We start from the raw sequence: 16,740 nt of genomic DNA on the forward strand, positions 1-16,740 counted from the left end.
ATTGGCAGACCAGGACCTTGAAGGGCTGCTATGGAGAGGATAAAATAGAGATGGAAAAGAAATATTGGTACCAGACATTGGGTGAGATAGCAGACATAGAAGGAGCATCAACTCTATGGGCACCTGATACAATAGACCAGAATTTTTTAGAGTTCTTTAAGATTATGGCCTGGAATAGCTCCTCCCATAGAAGCTTAGCATAGTCATTCTTTTTGTTTATGATAACCTGAGATAACTGATTTTGAAGATCAAAGGACTCTGATGGTAAGGACAAAGCCCCGGAGTCAAGGTAACATCTATAGGTATTGCGCAACAGAGTCTTAACGGCTCTACATTCTTTATCAAACCAGGGCTGCAGAGATTTCATGTTTCTTTCCTTTTTTTACATTTTTCGGTCTAGCATTTAATGAACTAAGAATGTTAGATATTAGGGAATCATAGGCTGTTATTAGCACTGAAGGATTGGTTGCAATAGTTAAAACACTTCTAAGATTCGAAAGGGAATGAGAGTTTAAAAGTAACTGAGCTTCTCGTTTTGTCTGATTATTCCAGCAGATTTTTGGTAAGAACGTAGAATCCACCAAGGGTAGAGAGGGATTAAGGGAAAGGTCAGGGGAAAACTCTGCATGGAGGGTCAAAATAAGTGGAAGGTGATCACTGATAATGAGATCACCTATGCAAAAAATCTTTTATATAAGATTCTAGTGAGGGAGGGACAGTAATGTAATCAATTGTGCTGCAACCCTTCTTAGAAATGAATGTAAAATCCCCAGAATGAGAAAACCTTTCCAGGCCATTTAGCCAGACCCTATTGTGTTGGATACAGAATTTGGCAAAGCAAATGCCTGCCAAGTTTGAAGAGCTATCTTTAGCTTGCCTCCAATAGGAAAAAAAAGGTGGTAAGGTAGCATCTAAATTGAGGTTAAAGGCTTTAAAAAAGATTTTTTTCATCATTGCCAACTCTTGCATTAAAATCCCCTGCTATTATTATTTCAGTGGAGGGAAATTTGGTTTCCAGTTCATTCATAATTATATTCAGACATTCCCAATGATGTAAAAGGGCTGATTTATCTAGGGCAGAAGGGATATATATGTTTACCAAAATCACAGAAAGATTCCCATAAACAAGCTTGATAGCTTGTTCCATAGCGCTTCCAGCCTGTAAGGGGATGCATACAAAATTATAAAGAAGAGACACAAATATAGACAAACCCATTTGAAAACGACCTCTTGAGTTTGTTCTAAAGGCTGGTAGCGAATAGGGCTTATAGCCTTCAAGGTAGATCGGACTTTGGGACCAAGTCTCTTGAAGTAAGATGACATCAAAGTTCTTAAGGTAATTAATGAATTCTGCGTCTTTGGTTTTATTCCACCAACCAGTCACGTTCCACTAGATGATCTTAATATCCGATAATAGAGAAGTATTTGGAATTGAAGACAATGAAGAGGATCTCAGTCAGTCATCTTGGAATAATTGGTTTGACGAACAGAAGTAAAAATCATACCTTCGTTTTCAAGGACTCTAGAAATGTTTTTGCTAAGTTCACAAGGCCTTGGCCAGATGAGTTTATCTTTAGGATTGATGGATTTATCCATAAATGTGGTGGGCAATGGCTGGATCTCAGCAATGGCCAGCCTTTCTGAGGGCCGCCTGGTTTCAGGTTGAGGGTAGATGGTTGATGGAGTCTCAGATGGAAGAGTAGGTATCGTATTATCAAGATTCGAGTCTATTAAAGGAGGGTGACTGGAGATTGAAAAATGAGGTGGATCTTGTTGTTAATCTAAATCGATCAAAGGCACATCTTGGAGATCTCTCAACTCAGCAGAAGAAGTCTCAGGAGAACTCTTTTGCTGCCCACTCTGCTTTAATAAGAGACTTTCTTTCAACAAGTCTAATCTTTTTAAAATGTCTTGTTGATCATAAGTCTGGAGAGATTGGAACTGATCTCTAATGTTATCTTCCAAGATGTTGGTTGCAGAAAAAACCTCCATAGGTTCATTAAGAGGGTAAGATTGAGGTAACAAATTGGCTTTGGCAGATGAGATGTTCACATTCAAGATGTCACAGGTTCTATCTGCAACTGTTAGATAGTTATTCCGTTGGTCTAGATATTTCTTTCGATGAATCGGGGTAGAATGATTTCATTCTTAAAGACACGAGTAGAGAAGATTCCTTTAGATGAAAGGTATTTTTTAGATCGCAACAAAAGCTGAGGAATCTGCGCTGACCTAAATGATAGTAGCACCCTCTGAGACTGGGAACTAGCATCAAAGAAATCTACCTCATGAAGATCAATCTGGGTCATTTTCCCTGGGAATAAAGTTCTTAGTTGTCTTTTGGATAGTTGCATAGTGTTCCACAAAGGGCACCTCCCCTTATGGTTGCAGATGGTTAAACAGATTTTGTTTGGGGTGAGGATAAGTTTATAAAGTTGTTCTCGCTCATCAGATAGAGACTTTAATTTGTTACCTACCGTTGACTTTGATACTTGCTTTGGAGAGGCAGTCTTGGGATAGCTGTCCAAAAAGGGGCTTTTTGAGGATTCCAACTCACCCTGTTCCTGGAGTCTCTTTCCAAAGTAAGAGAGCTGCTTACTGACATGATCAATTTTGCTGTGCAGCAATTTCAGTTGGTTATAAATGTGCTCAACTGTTATAGCAACAAGGCTGATCAGATCAGATGGATCATTAGAACTGTTGCACTCAGTGATGCTTAAAGGGCTCAGCACTGCCCCATCAGGCTTACTACTGTTAATAATTATAGGGTGAAGATCACCGACTTTTTGTTTAGCTAAAGCTGGTTCATTTAGAGCTAGTTTATTTAAATCATCATTGTAATCAGCCAGAATCTCAAAATGATTTGAGATTGGAATTTGTACAGAGTAAAAATTTCCAATTCTCTTTTGGTTGGGAAGGGGGAGTAGAGGTTCCTCTTGTTCTCTTCTGTGCTTGGACACACCCATGTTAGTCTCAAGATATAACAGCAAATAGTAACTGCTTTAATTCCTTGGCTCAGGATGATAATAAACTGTAGGGTTGCATCACAGAACAGAGTCTCTTTCAGCCAGGCAGAAAGTTAGCAGCTTCTCAGGTTACATGCATTTACATAATATTCCTCTGAGAGCAACAGCTCTCATCCCTCTTTACAAGTATTGACAGAACAGGCATAATTCCTAAAGCCTGGCTCAACTCAATAGTAGTCCCAATTTATAAAAAAGGAGATCCTGCCATCCCAAATAATTACAGGCCGATTAGTCTCCTATCTACCATTGGCAAACTATATTCTAAACATCTGTTGAGTAAACTTGAACAATGGATGACACGAGAAAAAATTCTTGGTCCGGAACAACTGGGATTTTGTAAAGGCAAAACTACTCTTGATCATTATAATACCTTGTCTCATCTAATTTCTTAAAACACTATTAGGAAAAAGATGCAATTGTATGTAGCCTTTTTAGACTTAAAGGGAGCATTTGATTCAATTGACAGGGACCTGCTTTGGGCTAAACTTGAAGAAACAAGTATTGATTTAAAGACTTCTCATGCTTATTAAAAAATTATATACTTCTAACTTTTGTCAGGTCAAATGCTCTTCATCAGGCAATCTTACGTCAAAAATCCCGTTAAACAAAGGGGTTAAACAAGGCTGTGTGTTGGCCCCTTTTCTATTTAACCTCTTTCTTAATGATCTTGCTCCCTATTTGTCAGATATCGATCATCATAGTCCTAAACTCGGTGCCAGACATGTTCCCTTACTTTTATATGCAGACGATACAGTTTTACTATTTTGTTCCAGAATTGGATTAAAACGCTTGCTTGCCCGTTGTATCACTTTCCTTAACTACAATAAGCTCCTTTTGAACTATGACAAATCTAAAATTGTTGTATTTTCCAAATCTTGGAAACCAACTAAATGGTCAATAGGTGGCAAAGAGATAAAACAAGTAAAATACTGTAAATATTTAGGAATTCATTTCCAATATAACACACTTTGGACTAATCACCGTAACTGTATAATTAAGTCAGTCAATGTTAATGCTGCAGCTATTCAGCGCTTCTTTTATAGTAGAGGCAATCAGTTTGTCCCAGATGCGCTAAAAATCTTTAAGGCTAAAGTGATACCACAGTTCTTATATGGGGTCCCAGTTTGGATCACAGCCTTGGACAACAACATTGAAGGTGTCCAATCAAAATTTCTACGGAAAATCCTGGGATTCCCGAAGTGTGTACCATATGCAGTTCTATTTTTAGAAACAGGGATGAATCTTGTGGAAACACGAGCATGGCTGATGTTATTTAAATATTGGTTACGGCTACATTTCTATTCTGATTTGGAGAGCCTTCTATATCAACTGCTCTCAGAATCCAATATGTCAAATTGGTTAGTATTTATTGAGAGGAAAATTAAGTCTATGGGCATTGATATAGATTCACTTTTTATGCTATCCCTAAAAGATGCATTCTTGAAACTTAAGCTTAGAATCTTGGATATCGAAATGCAAACATTATATAGCCTGGCCAACAAAACTTGCTCCCCGCTGAATTTTGAACTTCCTCTTTCTGTAGGGAAATTAGCGTCATATTTCTCCTCTCTGCAAGCCCCACAACAACGGCGTGCTTTCTCGTTAACGAGAAGCAATGCATTACCATCTGCTATTTTATTTGGCAGATTTAACAGGATTGATTACTCTGCCAGACATTGTCTTCGTAATCCCAAATGTATCGAAACTATCTCCCATGTATTATTGAATTGTCCCCTTTATGATGATATTCGTCATACATATTTGAAAGATATTTTAGCAGATATGTTGAGCTGTGCTGATTCAGGCAAAGTCTACAGACTTTTAAATGACACCTGCTCTGAGTTAACTTTAACGGTTGCCGAATTTCTTCAACAGGCCATGGAAATCCGACAGAGACTGGCTCTGGAAGGACCATACCTTATTTGTTTTATTCATTTAATTGTGTTAAACTTGAAATTACATATATTTTACTCATTTTATGTACATTAGCTCCCCTGCGTACTATATTATCCAGCCAGATATTATCCAGTTATATTACTTACATTGTTATTTGTACTGCTAAATCTGTTTTATGCCAATAAAGGCTTGTTAAAAAAAAATAGAGATGGAGAAAACCACACTGCAAACTGCTTTGGATCCTCATTGGGGGAGAAAAGAGTCTAAATGAAGCAAAATGAATACAAATTGCAGGCACCAAATTTTACTCCCCTGTGTGGAAAGTGCTGTCAAGTTGCAGCGGACCCGGGGACTCCTCATTGGATTTTCAAGTCAAGGGACATTCAGAGGCGATTTGCCATTGCCCGCCTCTGCATAGCAACCCTGGATTTCCTTGGTGGTCTCCCACCCAAGACTTAACCATGGTCTAGCCCTGCATAGCTTATGAAATCTGACAAGATCCGGCTAGCATGAGCCATTCTCAGCTTAGAAAATTCTTTTCTGAAATACAGATTTTTTTTTCTTGCGCACTGCTATTTGCAAGCTACTATCTCTCTCAATTGAAATCCCCATATTTGCATGATGGAGAAGACCAGTGGTGGTTATGGGCAGAGTAAACCTGAGTGTTCGTTGACATCAGGATCTCCATCAGGCCTTGGTGAAGCTGACCCGGAAAGACTTCTGGATTGATCGTGGCTCTAGCGTTGTTGTTGTTTTTGCAGTACAACTCATTCAATGCTCTAGTCCCTGAAGAAAATGCAGCACCTGTGCATGGCCTCCACTGAGCCCATGCGCAAGTGGTGCGGCCCACGTGCAAGGGAAAAGGGAACGTCAGTGACCAAAGTGCCACTTAATTTTCTTGCCACTTCCTGCAATTCTGGTTTAGTGCTAAAGAAAGTCCAAAACGATTGAGAGCTTTCATTGGGATACAATTTAAGACAGGGGTGGAATTCTAGCAAGAGCTCCTTTGCATATTAGGCCACACACCCCTGATGTAGCCAATCCTCCAAGATTAGGGTTTGTAGAATCTTTCGGGCTCAAGTGCCGTGTTCTACTGAACACGGCACTTGAGCCCGAAAGATTCTACAAACCCTAATGATGTTACCAGCCGTGAAAACCTGAAATCTTTGATAATCCTCCAAGAGCTTACAAGGCTCTTTTTGGTAAACTCTTGGCGGATTGGCTACATCAGGGGTGTGTGGCCTAATATGCAAAGGAGCTCCTGCTAGAATTCCACCCTTGATTTAAGAGCACAGGCTGATGTGCAACACTGAATTCTTCAGGAGGGCTTCTCTACCCAGCACTGTACAAAAGGAACCACCGAGTTAACTTGGATAAATTATCGGGGTCTGCACTGCCGTGTACAGTTTTCTGTGGGTTGGAGCCTGTCATGTAATTTTGCATTGTTTAATGTGTCAGGTTAACACTTATTCCTTGTTCCAGTTCTGTTTAATCTGCCTTGAGTCCAAGTGAGAAAAGGAGGCATAAATGATGTAAATAAATAATAGGGAGAATGTTTAGAGAAGGCGGAGGGAGGATCGTTCGCTCCCTCCTTTTCTGCATTCCAGGCGACTCTGGATGATTAAACAGCCCACTGTAGTGGTGGCTGACTGCACTGCACTTCTCCAAGCAATTGGCTCTCTGAGGCTTCATTATATCACTTGGTCACACCGGTGTGTGCTGTGGACTCAGTGCTGGGAAATTCTTAGCAAAATGCCCGTCATTATGGTAGAGATGGCGTATAGCGTGTATTTTTCTTATGGAAGCCTGGGAGACATTATCAAAATATACAATCTTACGGCAGGAGGAGTATTTGCCAAGGTGGAGTGGGGCGGGGGCTTCTTGTATATAGTAAGGGCTTGTTAAGGAAAGCACAAACCCCCTCTAAGATCCTAATAAGCAAAGGCTCAGGGGTGAAGGGCAGGATACACACACACACAAAGACGCAGAATGTGTTGGTTGTTAGCAGGCCTCATTTTGGGCAGGAGCTCACAGGAGCAGAGCGCCAGAACCTCTTAATTTTATTGTGCTTCCTTTCTTTCTCGCTCTCCCCCCAATACTTGCTTCTGGGCTCCATTGTTCAAACCCCCTGTGAGAATTTTGCAGAACTCTAAGATTTGACAAACTTTTTAATATCCCCCCCCCAAAAAAATAGGAAAATAATTAAAACATATAAAGCAGACAGATGGAAATTTTCATCGTGCCACTGTAGCCACATAGGAGAAAGTCATTTTAAAAGTATGGTGGGAATAAGGTTTTATTATGACCATTCTAATTCAAGAAGCATTTGAAGGTAGACACTGAGCTGATATGATTGAGTATACCTGGTGCTGTCAGGAGTTTGTGGCATATGCAAATGAGTGGTGCTATTGAGCTCTGGCACCTCTTTGTCTACAAAATCACCCCTGGTTGTTAGGAAGTGGCTTTTGTGTGCCCGCAGTTCTGTACAAGGAGAGACTTCTTGTTAAAGTTGTCAAGTGTGTTTGGTCTGTTTTGGGATCTCAGATGCCGCCTTTAATCCGCCTCAAAAACGCTGCTTAAAAATAGCAGTACTCTGAAATGAAAATATCCACAATTCAGTTTGCAGGCTGTGAGATGTTGCTCGTGTCTCTCGGTTCTTTTCAGATCTGAATTTCTCAGTACGGTACTAAAATGGGCACAGTTCATTTTACAGAGAAATAAGTAGATTTTTTAAAAAAAAAGATGTGCTCAGCAACAGCCTCTCTAATTTCATGGTTCTTTCCCTGGCATATATTATCTTTATGATTCCCCTCCCCCCGCCCTCACATAAGACAAGTTCGAATTCCTCCCCTCACCCCCCCCTTTTTATATCTGCAGTTGTGAATGAATTGCTGAGACTAATCAAATGAAAAGCTTTTGAACAATCAAATGGCTGTTCTTGATTTGGTAGCAGATTTTAAAACATCTTTTTAATAAAGATTTGTCCCAAAAGTGCAAAGGGAAGGACCCACCTCAGAGGAGTTATTTCATCCTGAATAAAACTGGGAGGGGGGGAGTTTCTGGTGATGCCACAGGGGGGAAAGGTATTTGCTCATACACATATCTATCCAGTTTGGTGTAGTGGTTAAGTGTGCGGACTCTTATCTGGGAGAACTGGGTTTGATTCCTCACTCCTCCACTTGCACCTGCTAGCATGGCCTTGGGTTAGTCATAGCTCTGGCAGAGGTTGTCCTTGAAAGGGCAGCTGCTGTGAGAGCCCTCTCCAGCCCCACCCACCTCACAGGGTGTCTGTTGTGGGGGGGGGGAGATAAAGGAGATTGTGAGCCACTCTAAGACTCTGAGTGGAGGGAGGAATATAGATCCAATGTCTTCGGGTGTTTTTACATTCAGTTTGATCCAGAGTTTTAGAGTGTTCAAATCGCCTGGCACCATTCCGCTTTAATTATTTTCCTTTCACGTTGGTGGATTTGCTGCACTCTATATTTCCTGCTGAAAGCGCTTCAATTTTTTTTTTTTTTTTTGGGGGGGGTGTCTCTGATCAGAGGGAAGACGGAATACCAGTGCTTAGTGAAATGTATACTTAGTAAAATGTGTCAACACTGCAAAAACAATACAAATTTAAATTTCAAGATAAGGCAAACAACGATATGTAAAAATGTCAAGTGCTGTCCGTTCTCATGCAAGTTACTGCACCTTGCGGCTTTTGGAGAAGTCTTTTAAAATGCATGAAGACTTCTACAATACAAGTTTGAAATGCCTATGCAGAGAAATGATAGGATCAAACCTAGTTTTGAGAAAAACAGCTGTAAAAGCAGCGCCAGAACTCATCTCACCAAAACAAATGTAGATGCTTCAGGCAGCAACGATGCAAAACAGTTGTGAGAACAGTTAGGTGAGTTTCCAATGCGGTGATAGAGAGTCACAAACTGTCAGTGTAAAAACACCCTTCTTCTTCTTCTTCTTCTTCTTCTTCTATTCAGATTGAATCAAGCAACTGACTGAGTAAAAACTCATAATTATTTTATACCCTTAGATGACTGAGTGGATGCTGAACTAACCAGTGAAATTAACAGAACTTTTTAAAAGTTCACCTTTGAATAACTCAAGTCTGCTCAAATTCGTGTTTGTTACATCAGTAATACTGTCCAGCCATCTCATCTTTTGCTATCCCCTTCTTCTTTTGCCTTCTGTCTTTCCCAGCATCAGCATCTTCTCCAGGGTGTGCTCCCTTCTCATTTGGTGGCCAAAGTATTTGAGCTTCAGCTTCAGCATCTGACCTTCCAGGGAACAGCCTGGGTTGATTTCCCTTAGGACTGACTGATTTGATCTTCTTGCAGTCCAAGGGACTCTCAAGATTCTTCTCCAGCACCACATCTCAAAAGCATCTATTCTTCTGTGCTCGGCCTTCCTTATGGTCCAGCTCTCACAGCCGTACATTACTACTGGGAATACCATCACTTTGACTATACAGACTTTTGTTGGCAGGGTAATGTCTTTACTTTTTATTATACTGCCCAGGTTCACCATAGCTGTCCTCCCAAGGAGCAAACGTCTTTTAATTTCATGACCACAGTCACCATCTGCAGTGATCTTGGATCCCAGAAATGTGAAGTCTGTCACTACTTCCATGTCTTCCCCTTCTATTTGCCAAGGTGTGATGGGGCCAGATGCCATGATCTTTTTGATGTTGAGTTTCAAGCCTACTTTTGTGCTTTCCTCTTCACCCTCAACAAGAGGTTCTTTAGGTCCTCCTCACTTTCTGCATTAGAGTGATATCATCTGCATATCTGAGGTTGTTGATGTTTTTTCCGGCATTATTTCATCCCAGCTTCTGCTTCATCCAGGCCAGCATTCCACATGATGCACTCTGCATATAAATTAAATAAGCAGGGTGACAATATACATCCTTGTCGAACTCTTTTTTCTATTCTAAACCAATCAGTTGTTCCATATCCCATTCTGACCGTTGCTTCTTGACCCTTATACAGGTTTCTCAGGAGACGTGAGGTGGTCTGGTACTCCCGTCTCTTTAAGGACTTGCTACAGTTTGTTGTGATCCACACAATCAAAGGCTTTAGCATAGTCAATGAAGCAGAAATAGATGTTTTTCTGATACTCCCGTGTGTCCTTCATAATCCATCAAATGTTGGCAATTTGATCTCTAGTTCCTTGACCTCTCCGAAACTCAGCCTGAACTTCTGGTAGTTCCCGCTCGACATTCAGCTGAAGCCTAGCTTGTAGGATCTTTAACATGACCTCGCTGGCATGTGAAATGAGTGCAATGGTGCGATAGTTTGAACATTCCTTGGCATTATCCTTCTTTGGGATTGGAATATAAACTGATCTTTTCCAATCCTGTGACTGCTGTTGTGTTTTCCAAATTTGTTGACATAATGTGTGCATCACTTTAACAGCATCATCTTTTAGGACTTTGAATAGCTCAACTGGGATACCATCATCTCTGCTCGCTTTGTTGTTAGTAATGTTTTCTAAAGCCCATTTGACTTCACACTCCAGGATGTCTGGCTCAAGGTCATCGATTTCACTGTCATGGTTGTCCGGGACATTGAGATCCTTCTTGTATAATTCTTCTGTGTATTCTTGCCACCTCTTCCCCATGAACAGAAACAAAAGGTGGCCTCCTATCCAGGTACAAACCAGGGATGACCCTTCTTAGTTTCTTGGATCTAACAAGATCAGGCCAGCCTATAGCATCCAGGTTTTCAGCCATTACTTTTCAAAAAACAAGCCAAACAATGTCAAGAAAAGTGTGGAAATCATGACCTGCATAGCGCAGGCAAGCCCAGTCTCAACAGATCTGAAAAGCTATGCAGGGGGTACTCTGGCAAGTCCTTGGATAGGAGACCTGCTTGGAATACCAGCAGTTGGGAGGCAGGGGCAGGCTTTATTCATCTACCTTTCTCAATATCCTCCAGGCCCCCCAGTAGGGGTCAGGCACCAGAGGTTGCCATGACTTCCAGGAGCACATGCACACACACACACACGTGCTCATGCACACGCAACATACAAATAAAAAAACCCCAAAAGAAAGGAAAGTGGGGAAACAGTTGTAGCAGTGAATGCGTAACAAGATTTAAAGCTCTATCACCCAAGACAGAATAAAACTATTAACATTCTGAGGTACATCTGGACACCTTTTGTAGAATGGGGAGGAGCTTAATAAAGAGGGAGGTCATGCCTGAAAAAGAAATAACTGGAGGGGGGAAGCTAAAGAAATAGTCTGTGATTTTTGCATACAAAATGCTGAAGCAATCAAGTTAAGCAGAGGGACAGTTCATAGCAACTGCTGTCCACAGTCTCTTTCGTTATGTTAAACTGTTTTCTTCCTTGTATCTTTTCAAGCGCTTAGGGGGAAAAATTGAATCAAACAGTTTCTCCCTACAAACTAGTTTCTTGTTCTGGCGACTTTGCTGATTTGTACTTCGATTCTCCTGACTGTCCTCAAAGGCTTTGGTTGTAAAGATTCCTTTCCGTCTTAAACAACTTCAGATCTTCTTCCTTTGCAGGTCCAGAATTCACCACATCTAAGGTGTTTCATTTTTGCTGGCAAAGATGAGGAAGAGGTGGAGCCTGGAAGACTTCCGACTTCTTTTTGCCTGTGGGCTCTGCCTTCTTTTTATGGAGGGAAGTAAAACGGAACAAGGGAAATGTGAGTAGCCTTTTGAAGGGTAATATTAGTGACGGGTCAAGTTGCCTTTGGCGTCTTGGTTATGTTGCAATGACACCAAGATGGATGTTTGATTTTACAGCTCAGACTGAGGCTGAAATTAGTAGGAGCACAGAACAGAGGAAGAGAATTGACCTGTGAGCCCCCGTGAAATTGGTGGGACCCACTATTAATTGTACACTGTAACTGTGAGAGTTCATTTGTTCATTCATTCATTCCTCCAAAGCTTGTAGGGGTTTACAAAACTCAGGAGCGCAAAAAAATAGTGTCACCTCGGTAGGGCGTTATGGCCAGGAGCACCGCAGTTCACAGAAATCCCAAGGAAACCAGATGCCTGATCCAGGTTTGCTTAGAAGGAGATTTTTAACAAAGCATCAGACCACAGCAATTGCAGGCTTTGCTCCTATCCACTGAAGAAGAAGAAGAAGATGATGATATTGGATTTATATCCCGCCCTCCACTCCGAAGAGTCTCAGAGCGGCTCACAATCTCCTTTACCTTCCTCCCCCACAACAAACACCCTGTGAGGTGGGTGGGGCTGAGAAGGCTCTCACAGCAGCTGCCCTTTCAAGGACAACCTCTGCCAGAGCTATGGCTGACCCAAGGCCATTCCAGCAGGTGCAAGTGGAGGAGTGGGGAATAAAACCTGGTTCTCCCAGATAAGAGTCCGCACACTTAACCACTACACCAAACTGGCTCACTGAGCACACACAGCAAAGTTTTCCAGAGTCTAAGACCACATCCGTAACTAAAACTAGGCATTTGATATGCTAAGCAGTGTTCCCTCTAAGCTGAGTGAGCGTGAGCTAGCTCACAGAGTTTTAGCCTCCAGCTCACGCATTTTTGTCTTAGCTCAGGATGGATGAGCCCAGAGCACAATAATTGATGCAGCAGCTCACCACTTTAATGCCAGTAGCTCACCAAGTAGTAGGCTTGCCAATCCCCAGGTCCCAGCGGGGGTTCTTCCGCTTTCCCAGGATCCTTCCCACCCCCATTCAGCTGGCCGGCAAGAGGAAGCCCCGCCCCCAGAGGACCATGTGCCTTTCCACCTCCGGAGGCTTCAGTCTCCGATTGAAAGGCTTCCTCTTGGGATGGGGTGTCTGTGTTACTTTGAAGAAGTTGGCAGCAACTCGTGAGTAGAGAGGCCAATCCCTCGCTTCAGAGTTGCCAGAAATGGGGTGGGGAGGGAAACGTCTGCTGAGCACTTCGTTATTCCCTATGTGGAGATCGATTCTCATAGGGTATAATGGGGAATTGATCTGGAGGTTTGGGGGGCTCTGGGGGAGCTGTTTTTTGAGGTAGAGGCACCAAATTTTCAGTATAGTATCTAGTGCCTCTTCCCAAAGTACCCCCCAAGTTTCAAAACGATTGGGCCAGGGGGTCCAATTCTATGAGCCCCCAAAGAAGGTGTCCCTATCCTTCATTATTTCCTATGGAAGGGAGACATTTAAAAAGGTGTGCTGTCCCTTTAAATGTGATGGCCAGAACTCCCTTGGAGTTCAATTATGCTTGTCGCACTCTTGTTCCTGGCTCCGCCCCAATGTCTCCTGGCTCCACCCCCAAAAGTCTCCTGGCTCCACCCCCAAAGTCCTCAGATATTTCTTGAATTGGACTTGGCAACCCTACCAAGTAGAATTTTTGCTCACAAGACTCTGCAGCTTTGCGGGAACATTGATGCTAAGTCCAAATATAATTGCTTAAGCTGTCCCAAACACTAGGACGAGCCAGGCCATCTTGCAACTGGCCTCCAGTGGCAAGAAGAAACAACTCAGGTTTTGAAAAGAAGGACTGCTAGCAAGTGTGATAGCAGTCCGACCCAGTCCTCTCAGGGCAACTAAGCACTAGCAGGTAACGAAGATGGAGTTACTGAGGCCAATGTTCCTTCTAATCTCTCCCCCCCCCCCCAGGTCCCCTATTGTGCAGGTCAATTCGCATCCTGAGCAAAATATAATGGCTGTAATGTTAAAATGAGCAGTGCAGGACCCTCCACGGCTCCAGATTGCTGCCGAACAGGGCTTCCTGCATTAATGAATGGCTGTTCACATGCACTGCTTAGAGGGAACACTGTATACGCTATACAACCTCTTACCGCATTTTCCTGCAGTGTGTTTTATGACGTTTTTACGGCAGGTTTGCGGCATCGTGAGGATCAAACCAGAAGAAACGTGGGGAGTTCTACTTGAACTCTCAAACAGGAGAAGAGGAGCTGCTGTGGACTGAAAATTCCCCTGTGGTTTTTCTGAAAGCTCCCCTATGTCTTTCAGCAGCTTGCATAAGTGGTTGTGGGTTGCAGCCACCCAAACCGCCATAATTCGGCTGCTGGCTCGGAAAACTTGCTCCCCAAGCTATCTGGGTTTATCCCAGATTCCTGGGCTTTTAGCTCCCTATTTCCTCTTTTTAACTGATCCTCACCAAAGAAGAGCATTCATGCTGGCTAGATTTAATGCATGACCATCGGCCATCCTTTTCGGAAGATACCACAGAATCCCCCGCAATCTTAGACGATGCCCTTGTAGTCAAGGAGCCATCGAAACGGTCCCTCATGTTCTTTTGGACTGCCCTTTTTATAGCAGTCCACGTGCGAGATATCTAGATGCACTGCTTTCTGACCATCAAGACCTTTCTGACAATGCCAAGGTTCGCTTTTTACTGCACGGGAAACACAACTTTGTCACTACTCACGTTGCTTGCTTTTTACAGGTTGCGATCCAAACCAGAGAGGCTTTGACTCATGCATAGCCCACAGCTATTTTATGTCATTTAACTTTTGCTGTTTTTTTAAGGTTTTATTATATTCTATAGTGTCACTGTTGGTTTTAAAGTATACTGTATTCTTGTATTAATGCCAATAAAGGTCTATGGTATGGTAATTCAGCTGCTGGATGGGAAATCCCCGTAGGTTTACTTGCTGCAGGAGAGGGAGAGTAGGGTTGCTAGAAAAGATCCCCATGGTGGTTTTTGTGCCACCTTGGACAGGATAGCAATAGTGTGTTGAAGTTGTCCCGTTGTATAATCGTTTCATCGTCCAAAATCCTCAGCTAAAGACGAAAAATCGATTGAGGAAATGAATCCTGTGGGGCCAGGCTGATCCTTCACTGCGTGTGAGGCTCTGGAGAGAGGGAGGGAAGAATAGGTGCAACTGTTTGGTGGCCTTAAGAGTCGCAGCCAGTAGCAGAGGCCACAGTACCCTTTCATTCACCTCTGCAGTCAACTGGGAGTTGAACAGTGCGATTTTGGGGGGTGGGGGGTGGAGCAAGCTCCCCACTTGATGGCCCTTGGAACCAAAGTTTGCTATGCAGCCATTGGAGACCCTAGGACTGAGTTACCTGCTGACAGGGCTAGCCGTGCCACTAGGCAAACTAGGTGATCGCCTAGAGGGCCAATCTTCTGGGGGTGTCCAATTAGGCACCCCCATGTGGCTCACAACAGCCCCATGGCGCAGAGTGTTAAAGCTGCAGTACTGCAGTCCTAAGCTCTGCTCACGACCAGAGTTCGATCCCCAGCAGAAGCCGGGTTTTCAGGCAGCCTCCCATCCTTCCGAGGTCGGTATAATGAGTACTCAGTTTGCTGGGGGGGGAAAGTGGAGATGTCTGGGGAAGGCAATGGTAAACCACCCCGTAAAAAGTCTGCCGTGAAAACGTTGTGAGAGCAACGTCACCCCAGAGTCGGTGCTTGCACAGGGGACCTTTCCTTTTTCCATGTGGCTCAATGATGTTAGCAGTGTGTGTGGGGGGGGGGGATGTGTGTGCCAGAAGTGAGCCTTGCCGAGGGTGCCAGACGGTCTAGAGCCGGCCCTGCCTGTCAAAGCAGCTTTCTGCGAATACGTGAAGCTTCCTTATAGAGTGAGATCCAAGTCCACTGGTCCCAACAAGATCTTTGGGGCATCAGCTTTTGAGCGTCAAAGCTCCCTTCGTCAGATATGAGTCGGAATGGAGATCAGCGTCTTTTTATCCTAGTCAGAAGTGGGAAGGGGTGTTGTAAAGAATGCCTGTAAAGGGTGCAAAGTTATAAGCGCATTCTGTACAACGCCTCCCCCCCCACCTTCTGATTGGGTTAAAAAGACTCCGAAATCTTACTCGCGTCCAACAAAGGGAGCTTTGAGTCTCGAAAGCAAGGGCTCTTTTTGTAGCAGGAGCTCCTCTGCGTATTAGGCCACGCCCCCCCTGATGTAGCCAATCCTCCAAGAGCTTAGAGGGCTCTTAGTACAGGGCCTACTATAAGCTCCAGGAGGATTGGCTACATCAGGGGCGTGGCCTAATATGCAGAGGAGCTCCTGCTAGAAAAAGAGCCCGATATGCCCGAAGGTTTTGTTGGTCTCTAAAGTGCTCCTGGACTCAAAACTAACTGTTCTACTACAGACCAACACAGATACCTTCTGCAACTTCCTTATACTGAGTCAGACCATCGCTCTGTCATGGCAAGTACAGGGTCAGCCCTGCCACTGGGCAAGCTAGGATATTGCCTAGGGCGCCAGCCTTCTGGGGATGCCGAATTGGGCACCCCCATGTGACTCAGTGACATTATCAGTGCAGGGGCGGCACCAAAAGTTAGCCTTTCCTAGGGTGCCAGACAGTCTAAAGCCAGTCCTGGGGGAAGCATTGTCTACTCTGACTGGCAGCAGCTCTCCAAGATCTCGAGAGAAGGTCTTTCACGTCACCTCCTGGGACCTTCTGAAAGCCAGTTCGGTGTAGTGGTTAAGTGCACGGACTCTTATCTGGGAGAACCGAGTTTGATTCTCCGCTCCTCCGCTTGCAGCTGCTGGAATGGCCTTGGGTTAGCCAGAGCTCTCGCAGGAGTTTTCCTTGAAAGGGCAGCTGCTGTGAGAGCCCTCTCAGCCCCACCCACCTCACAGGGTTGCCTGTTGTGGGGAGAGAAGATAAAGGAGATTGTGAGCCGTTCTGAGTCTCTGATTCAGAGAGAAGGGCGGGGTATAAATCTGCAGTCTTCTTCTTTTTTCTTCTCCTTCTCCTGCCTGATCCTTTTAACTGGAGATGCCGGGGATTGAACCTGGGGCCTCGGCATGCAAAGCAGGCAACACTGCCTCGTGCTGTCGGTTCATCAAAATCAGTACTGCCCGCTCAACAGCTGCTCTCCAGGGTGACAGGCAGAGGTCTTTCCCATCACCCACTACAT

The 16,740-nt window shown here is 43.8% G+C and overlaps 1 protein-coding gene across 1 annotated transcript in view; it reads left to right on the forward strand.

The window, feature by feature from the left end:
* Positions 1-11,445: 11,445 nt before the first annotated feature.
* Positions 11,446-16,740, forward strand: part of CHRDL1 (chordin like 1) — a 73,016-nt gene continuing 67,721 nt past the window's right edge. The window contains exon 1 of the mRNA XM_060250113.1: positions 11,446-11,589. Within this exon, the coding sequence (XP_060106096.1) occupies positions 11,493-11,589 (97 nt within the window). The 5' untranslated portion in view covers positions 11,446-11,492. The remainder of the gene's footprint in view (positions 11,590-16,740) is intronic.

The sequence above is a fragment of the Heteronotia binoei genome, chromosome 11 (assembly GCF_032191835.1).
Source record: "Heteronotia binoei isolate CCM8104 ecotype False Entrance Well chromosome 11, APGP_CSIRO_Hbin_v1, whole genome shotgun sequence".
Classification (NCBI taxonomy): Eukaryota; Metazoa; Chordata; class Lepidosauria; order Squamata; family Gekkonidae; genus Heteronotia; species Heteronotia binoei.